At 41.0% G+C, this 9,597-nt stretch overlaps 1 protein-coding gene across 2 annotated transcripts in view; it reads right to left on the minus strand.

The window, feature by feature from the left end:
• The window catches only part of KBTBD12 (kelch repeat and BTB domain containing 12), a 79,325-nt gene extending 70,123 nt beyond the window's left edge, over positions 1-9,202 (minus strand). For both annotated transcript variants that reach the window (XM_033210890.1, XM_033210891.1), the window contains exons 1-2: positions 8,433-9,202; positions 255-1,436 (exon numbers count right to left, since the gene is read on the minus strand). In XM_033210890.1, the coding sequence (XP_033066781.1) occupies positions 255-1,324 (1,070 nt within the window). In that variant the 5' untranslated portion in view covers positions 1,325-1,436; positions 8,433-9,202. The remainder of the gene's footprint in view (positions 1-254; positions 1,437-8,432) is intronic.
• Positions 9,203-9,597: the final 395 nt, after the last annotated feature.

Below are 9,597 nucleotides of genomic sequence, written 5' to 3' on the forward strand. Positions count from 1 at the left end.
ATAATATATGTGATACATTTATAAATTTTTATATATACTATATTTATATTTAGAGTCATAGATTATATATATATAAATGTATACACACACACAGACACACAAAAGCATGTTCTGTATACTATTCCTTATAGGAGATGTATATGGTAATTTTGACTACAAATAATTTAAGATGTGATGACTTTTTGCAGTTCTTTCTTCTACTGCTGCTAGTATCAAAACAACATAATTAAGCAAATTTGCTGCTAGATACACACCTATAAATTTCAACATTCTTGTTCTTTTGTCTAGAGAGTTTAGAGGCACTTGCTTCTCCAGCCACAATTATAGTATTATTTTCCATGACAACACCAGTACACACAGTTCCTAAACCCTCTCCATACTTGGGGGATGAGATGAAATAGGTTTTCCGTGATACAGGATCATAACAAAAACTGGCATCCCCATAGCTCCTATGTCTTGATCTGATTCCTGAAGAATTGTTGCCAATGCAAAGCAGAAGACTGGTAGTCTCCATGCCATAGCGCAGATTTAGAGAGTGCTGTTGGGGTGTCTTGATGGCTTTGAATGCATTTTGAATTATGTCAACGCAATCTGCATCACACAGAAGCATTGTGTTCCTTCTTAGGGCTTGTCTTAAAAAAGAAGGATTTACAAGTTCCAATCTGACTTGCTTCAAAAGCTCAACAAGATGCTCTGCACGCAATTCTTTGTTATGATTTACCCATCTCAAAACTAAGTCCAGAATGCTCTCTTCTCTGGATATGTTAAGATCATCTGATTTAATAAGTGTCAAAAATTGGTGCACTTCGATTTCTAGTATTTCTTCATGTAAGCTGACCTCGGCAAAGTGCTGATATAAATATTTCTTCGATTGATCAGATAAATCTTCAGCTCCAATTTGCTTTGCAAAATAATAGATACCTAAACAGTTGGAGGCATCCATGTGGTCCATCATATATTTTTGACACACACTGAAGACTTCTTCCATCTGCATAAAATAGGCAGCCATAGCTACAGTCTGTACATTGGCATTATTGATCTCCAAAGCTGCATTGTACATGTAATTTAATAACACCGACACACTTTCTGCTGTGATGTCATAAAGTACGACTTCCCTTTGATTGCATTCAAGTAGTCCACAGGTGAACATAGCTTTGAAATAAGGGCTAAATGCAGCCAGGACCAGTCTGTGGCAAGGAAATTTCTCTCCTTCTGCTATGAGTACCACGTCAATCATTTCTGCTAATTCTTTCATGTTCTTAATTTTGTTCAGTAAATTCAAGCTATGTTGGTATTTTTCTTTTCCCTCAGTCTTGCACTCCATGATCTACTCTCCAAAGTTTCCAACTAAGTCTTCTTTAAGTGTAGCTTGATTCCCGAGGGGCTATTTGCATGTCTGATTACTCATGAAGCTACAGAGATGTCAGGAAACATTTCTAAGGGAAAGAAAAAAGGCAGTTTTCTTCTAAGAAAAAATTCTCTATAATTTAGATATGCAGCATTAGTTCTAAAAAGTATAAACAAATATTATTCACTCTAAGCAGAGCAGTTTAAGACAACTACTTTTGTATCTAAAAATATTAATTTTGATTATGTAAACAGTAACAAATTAACTGCTGTCACAAATTCTCCTAATCGGTGGGAGAGATTTTTCTAGGACTGCAAAGACTTCCCTCCCAACATTTATGGAAAGAGAAGCGATAAACTGGGCACATTTTGCAATTCCATTTCCAGTTACCAAATGCAGTTGACCTGCAGGCAGAGGATATAGGGGCATCAGTTAATATTCTCTCCGAGGAGATGCAAAAATCACCCCAAAGGTTATATGCATCGTCTCCAAAAAACACACCCAACTGTTATAATGGTCAGTCCATAAATTCATGACTGGGGCCTTGTACAACATACCCCAGAAGAGGAAAAATGGAAAAAAAAGTCCACTAAAATTCTGCTCAAACTTTGATGTGGGGCATGTAATTCAAAGCAGTAGATAACACAGAGATCATATCTACTGGGCTTTGGAAGGCACTACCAAATGTCAGCTGATCTGAAAATCACAATATTTAAAACACACAATTAAATCACCCTCAACTGCCTAAAATCGTATGATTTCTCTGTCCTCCCTCCTTGCTCAGCTTTTATTATTTCCCCAGTTCATAGCGGCAGAGACTGAATCTCTCTTCACCTTAACAAGCACTGGTCTGTTTTTGAAAGCTAGCTGTCTCATCTTCACCTTCCCTGGATACATGGAAACGGGATGTTTCAAGGAAGTTAATTTAAATTAGCTTTTGTTTTAAAGAAGGACATTCCTAGAGTCAGAAACCTTAATGTTAGAAGAGGATCTCAAGTCTCTACCACCTTTTCCAGTTCTAACTTGGCTGTAAGTTGCAAGCAGCAAGAATAACATTGATGGGAAAAGTCAAAAGTTAATACATTTCTAGATTACGAGTAAGATAATATCCTTTTGGGGTGACTATTCTCCACTTCTCTGCTTAAACCCGGCAGAAGAGTTTTGAGAAGTGAAATGTCCTGTTTTAAAAAGAACATCTGGATATCCCCAGATTCCCAAACATAAATCAACTTCTTAAATAAATATTTTGCTTGGATGCAGTTTTCTCAGTCAAACATTGGCTTTGACAACAATCACAAAAAACAATTTATTTTAAAATGTAAATAACTGGCCTATATATATTTGTTGTATCCCTTCCTTCCAACTGCGTTTTATACAACTCCTGAAAGCTACTCTAATTGTTAGGGGTTTATAGACCAAATGAATTTACGGATGGAAATCCAGAAAAATACCTGGGCAGTGATATTAGCCACCGCACCTCAAAAAACATTCTCAGCACTGTTTCTTGTACATATAAGGTACACAGAAGACACTGGCATGGCACATGGGGGCTTTAAAGTGAGAGAGCCCTGGTTTGGATCCCAGTTTAGCCTCAACCTTGGCTTCTTCATCTTAAAATGGGAATAATGTACATAAATAAAGTAGCTAAGTTAGTCTTTGGCATCCAAATGATCAATAAATGGACATTATTATTAGTTTCCAGTGATATAGCATAGTAAACTCAAAGGTTAGGAACACAGATTCTGGCTTGGGTGGCCGAGGCCTGAGTATGAATCCTTACTCCATTATCTAGCAATATGAACACGTTCCTTTGCCTCTTTATGTTCTAGTTTTCTCACCTGAAGTTCATTTTGAGAATTTCATAAGAATATTCGGGAGAATTAAGTAAGGCCATGCATGTACAATATACAATTTTCTTGGTAAAATTTGCTTGGTAAAACTTAGTAAAGTTTTACCAAGTTTTCTTGGTAAGACTTGCTTGGGTACCGACACAGCTCCTAAGTGAAGAGAGCTGACAGTAACTTTCCCTTGTAATGAGGGCAGAGTACATTCTCCTTTCATCAGCAAAACAAAACTGTATAAATGTTCTCGGTGATATAAATGGGAAGTTACTCACTGCTTCAATTTACAGAAGACTGAACTGGTGCATTCATAATAATAGTACCCATAATAATAGAGAAAATGGAGTAGAAAAGATGCATATAAATCACAAGAATAAACTCTAATTACTTTCCAAGTCCAAAAAGCAGTTATACTCCTGTCCACTATAGTTCGTTTTGAGAAGTGGACCACTGTAAATGTTAGTGTGGTACAAAAATGTCAATTTCTTTAAGCCACGAATGTTTGACAGTGTTTAATTTTATAATCTTTACATTATCTTTACTATATTATTTTTACTGTTTAAGTTGCTACTTTCTCTAAATAATGGTTGATATATGACTATGCCTTCTTTTCTAGAAAACTCTCCATGTTCTGCTGAAGTTTCACTAGTTTAAATTCACAGCAGCACTGTTTGAAATAGCAAAAATTTGGAAATAACTTAAACATTCATTAATAGGAGATCAGATTGTAGTATATTCACTCGAGAATACAGTACAGCAAAAAAAAAAAAAAAAGAATGAACTAGATCTACATGTGTCAATGTGGCTGTATCTCACAAACATAATAATGTGTGAAAAGGACTGTAGAATATACATGCCACTTACCACTGATGTGTTTCTAATATGCAAAACAATATTAAATATTCTAGTAGAGTGAATACTGATGATCGATTCTGACAAAGTAAGTATGAATATTTGGTGAATCTGGCATAGGTCCTATAGGAGGTTTTTCTACCATTCTTGGAACTTTTCTGTAAGTTTGGAATTATAAATTCTTTAAGGATCTATACAACTGTAGTGGAATATAAAAACATGAAGGGTAATTATAAACCCCAATTTCAAGACAGTGTTTCCCTTCAGGAGTTGCAGAAAAAGAAGGATGCAAGCAGGGAAGGATGACAAGGAGTTTCAACTGTATAAATGTTTAATTTATGCAGCTGTTTGGTGGGTATCCAAGACATACTTTATTATTATTAAAGCCTCTTTGTATATCTTAAATATTGTATAAGTTAAAAAAATTTTAAAACTGCATTGGAGTCACTTACAGCTTTTGAAAACCTAAATGTTGTAAACCATGTAAATCATGTGTGCATTATCAGATTTACATATATATATATATATGAATGAGAGATAATAGATACATCATGAATTTTCTTTTTAATGTAGGTAGCCCAATTTATGAGTGATTGGAAAAAACAAAAAATTATGACCTCCTTATTCAGTCTGAATGAGGACTGCTTTGGAAACTGTGGTTATAGCCCTCCCTCCGCCTCAATATCCCTGGCATCAGCCTGCAAGAGAGAGAAGGGCAAATACAATTCCTAATCCTCCTTCAGTGGGAAAAGAAGTTACTGCATTCCTAAACTGGCATGTATTTTTTTCTCATAAAAATGTTCCCATAAAAATGTTCAGTATACACTTTGGGAGGCTGAGGTGAGTGGATCACGAGGTCAGGAGTTTGAGACCAGCCTGACCAACATGGTGAAACCCCGTCTCTACTAAGAATACAAAAACTAGCTGGGCATAGGGCGTGCGCCTGTAGTCCCAGCTACTCAGGAGGCTGAGGCAGGAGAATCGCTTGAACCTGGGAGGCGGAGGTTGCAGTGAGCCGAGATCGTGCCACTGCACTCCAGCCTGGGCAAGAGAGCAAGACTCTGTCTCAAAAAAAAAAGTTCAGTATGGTGAGTAGCTTATAATCATGATAGAGTTGATCAACATGAAACCCTTGATTTTTATGGAGGAAAAACTGAAGACAAGAGAAATTATTTGGACAGGGCTAAATTCCACAGTCTGTTTAAAAAACTTCTAACAGACTTTGGTTGGCAAACCAAGGAACATCGACATTATGCTATCAGAAAATGATGTCCCAGTTTCAATGTTTAAAACAAAACCATTTTTAAGGGTGGGACCCTTTTGTACATTGGCCACCACCATGTATAAAGTTATTACCCCACATTAAAAAAACATCCCAGGCTGATTTTCACCAACACTACCCCTCATTCAGGCATTCTGGCACCTCCCAACCTTTCCTGCCTCATCTCCTGACTTTCCTTCCTTATATTTTTCAATCTTTGAGTAGTCCCAAACTACTACAGTTCTAACGCATATGGGCCTTTAACATGCTGTTCTGTCTTTACACATGTAAACCTGTGTCAGAAATATCTCCCCCATCCACCTGAAAAAATATAACCGGGTCTTCAAAATTCAGCTCAGCTATCACTTCCTCACTGACGCATCCCTTTGCTTTCTTGCCTGTGTTGTGTACACGGTGGTTGCTGCACTGCTATAGCCATTCACTTTTGCAGATGCTTGCCTCTCCTGTCTATGATGAGCACACTGCGGGTAAAGGACTTGTCTGCATCACTTCTGTATTCTTTAAAATGGTTACTTATTTATTTTAGAGACAGGGTCTTGCTCTGTTGCCCAGGCTGGGACCTCAGCCTCCCCTGTAGCTGCACCACTACATGCACCACCACACTTAATTTTTTTTTTTTTTTTTAGAGACAGGGTCTTACTGTGTTGCCCAGGTTCATCTCAAACTCCTGGCCTCAAGCAATCCTCCTGACCTGGCCTCCCAAAGTGCTAGGATTATATGCTTGAGTCACCATACCTGGCCACTTCTGTGTTCTTGTCTGTGATGACACCTGGCACACAGGAGTTGCTCAATATGGTTTGTTCAATTAAACTAATGCTTTGTTTAGTGCTAAATTACAAGTTAATGATAACCTGTTTTTTCTAGGTTTTATCCATGTTAATAAAACATTATATTCAAGATTTTTTTCTACATATAAAATGTATTGTGATACTATAAAATATTTATTTGGTGTTTGACCTTTTCCTGACATACAACTCCTAAAATCCTTGGAATCTCCAAAGTGATAAATACCTTTCTGTACACTAATGAGTTGGCTGAGGACTGGCAGCCTCTAGAGCTTCAGGATAGGAGCTGGTCACCAGAAAGAATAAGGCAGGATTAGAGCACTGGGACTTTCAGTTCCATCACCTGACCTCCAGGGAGAGGGGCAGAAAGTTAAGTTGAGCACCAATCAAGCATGCCTATGTAATGAAGCCTTGATAAAAACTCCAAAAGGACAGGGTTTGGAGAGCTTCCAGGATAGCTGAACATGTGGTGGGTTCCTGAAGAGTGGTGGCCCTGGCTGTACCCCTTCCCCCATATCTCATCCTGTATATCTCTTCATCTGTATCCATGTTAATATCCTTTATAGTAAACTGGAAAACTTAAGCGTTCTTCTGAATTCTGTGAGCTGCCCTAGCAAATTGAATCCAAAGAAGGAACCCCAACTTGAGGTGGGTCAGTCAGAAGCTCTGGATGCTGGGACTAGTGCCTGAAGACAGTGGTAGCCCTGTGAGACTGAGCCCTTAACCTGTGGGATCTGACGCTGTCTCCAGGTAGATGGTGTCAGAATGGCACTGAGAGGACACCCAGCTGGTGTCTGCTGCAGAACTAAGTGATTGCTTGCTGTTGGGGAGAAATCCCCACATACCTCTTGGTTAGCAGAGGTCACAGACATTTTCTGTGTTGATTGTTGTGTGACAGCAGCGGAAAAACAGTTCTGTGTTTTTTCCTACTCATCAATGCTTAATGCTTCAAGTTGCTATCCTCTTGTCAGTCAAATCAATCATTCAGAATCGTGAAGTGAAGTGACTCCCTTGCTTATAGCTTGCACTGTGACACCCAATTTTCACTTGCACCCTCAAAATTAATTCCCAGTCATCATCTGCTTTCTGGGATTTGGCCCCATTCTTAAGGAACAACTGAAGCCATGTATTGGCTTCACTTACGCCTGAGATTACAAATTGGCTGCTCAGTTTTTTTTGGTTTTGCATTTTGTTTTGTTTTGTTTTTGGTAAATTAGTTGTCAACATGCTAAGCTGAAATATTCCAGCATCTACTGAAAAAAATGAAAGCTATGGCAACACTGAGTACTTAATTCCCAAGCGGCAACAATGTGCAGGACCTGAGTACCCAGCTGCCACCTCTCAGTTGGCACATCTACTGGGCCCCATTATCCCCTTTGAGACCTGAGTGACGGTCATTATTTGTAATTCTTACGCTGTTGCTTTTCTCTTTCCTGTCCATTTACATTATCCTACAGCCATTTAAGTTTGTGACTCCCAGTTTATACGATTACGTCTCCACACCCTATTTTGTTTCAGCAACACCATCTTGCTCAAATCCTACACTTGGAGAGGCTGGTAGGAAATGGCTCAGAACACACGCACCACCCTAAATGTATTCTGTGTTTCTCACTAGCATGGAAAAAGACCTGATTCGTTTCATAACAATCCATCCTACACGCCGGGCATCCAGTAACAGCCAGGCACATGGATGATAAAGACAAATAAGACTACTTTTCTTTTCTTTGCTGAGTTCACACTGTTTTGCATTTTCACAGTGTTTTTATACTTTTCAAAGTGCTTTAATCTGCATTATAGCTCATTAGTTCCTTTTAAGAATCATTTGGGGGAAAACGTAGGGCAATTATTCTCCTGGCTTTAAAGTTAAGAGAGTTGCTCAGGGATACATTCAGCATTTATTAAACTTAAATGAACCCTTCTAAGTGCCCGGCACTATCCTAGGTTCCGGGAAGACAAACAGGAACAGAGAAGTGCCCCTACCTTTGTTGTGCTTACAGTCTAGTGAGGGAAGGCACAATAACACATTGCTCAGGTAATTCAGAGGATGATAATACTAATTCAGAGGATGATAATACTATGAAGACTACGAGCCTGAACAACCCGACGGGGAAGGGCAGAGACCCCTGGCCGGGCGGAGATGGCCTGGAGGGGAAGCTCCTGCTGAGCCCGACCTGACGCCAGGCACCAGCCCACAACGAAAGTCACTTAGAGAAGAGGCTGCAAGTGCCGGTGGCCCCAAGCCGGCGCCCTGGTTCAGCCTCGCCCGGAGCTGAGGCAGGACTTGTGACTGGGGCCGCGTTCCCTGGGACGTTACCCCTACTTACGAAGGTGCTGCCTGGTTCGGGGCGCGTCCCCACTCGCTCCACAGGGGCCCCGCGATGGGCCACGACCTGGCCTGGACGCTACCGGGTGGCAGGGCGGCCAGCGGGCCTAGGCGACTGACGCCACTGCCCAATATGGGACTGTGCCGGCTGAACGATATAAATAGAGGTCCCGCGCCCTGCGGAGGAGGAGGGAGGGTGCTGGCAGCGCCTCCGAGGCGACAGGTGCTGCCCTCGGCTTGGAGGTGGCCCGAGACCACGCCGCCGCTGCCTAGCCAACCACTGTGCGCCTGCGCACCTATTCCCGCGCTGGTTCTAGACGGCGACGACAGCCCCGGTGTCGGCTTTATGCATGCACAGGGTCTCCCCGCGTGCGTCCCAGACCCTACTGAGCATCCCTCTGCGGAACGCTGTGCGCCTGCGCAGGGTGTTCCCGCGCTGGCCCGCGTGCCAGAGCTACTGAAGGCCTGCGGGGAGGGCACGGGGACAAGTGTTTAAAGAGGGTTTGGACATCGAGCTTTGAAAAATGCTAGTGTTCCCGTTAGTCTTTTAAACTTGCAAAATGACCAAAAGACCCCATGTGTAGTCTCACTGTGACCCGGGGGTAGGGTTGCCAGGTAAAATACAGGGGCCCAGTTAAAGGTAAATTTCAGATGTACAACCAGTAATTTTTAGTGTTAAGTATGTCCCAAATATCGCATGGTCAATTCACGTTTAACTCGGTGTTCCGGTTGGGTTTCATTTTGGTCTTGTATTTTTATTTGCTACATCCTGAGCCATCGGCTTGTGATTTTTTGCCCTACACCTCTCTGAGTGGGAGGTTTCCAGGACTCCTGAGAAAAGACTGGTTAGCCGGGAGCGGTGCACGTATGGGAAGACTTCCTTACGCAAGTGTCACAAAATATGGCAGCTGTATTAGCTCAGTTAGCTTAAACCAAAGCAAAATAAAATTGTTTTCAGTGGTGTCAACATAACTTTATTATCTTACTATTATTTTAGCTCTATAGGTCAGAAGTCCAAAATATGTCTCACTGGGTTGAAATCAAGGTGTCAGCAGGGCTGTATTTGTTTCTGGGGCTTCCTGGAGCGAATCTGTCCCTCCCCTTTTGCAGCTTCTGGAAATGTCTTCATTCTTTAGCTCCTGGCTCCTTCCTCCAGCTTCAAAGTC

The sequence above is a fragment of the Trachypithecus francoisi genome, unplaced genomic scaffold (assembly GCF_009764315.1).
Source record: "Trachypithecus francoisi isolate TF-2019V2 unplaced genomic scaffold, Tfra_2.0 Lachesis_group0, whole genome shotgun sequence".
Taxonomy (NCBI): domain Eukaryota; kingdom Metazoa; phylum Chordata; class Mammalia; order Primates; family Cercopithecidae; genus Trachypithecus; species Trachypithecus francoisi.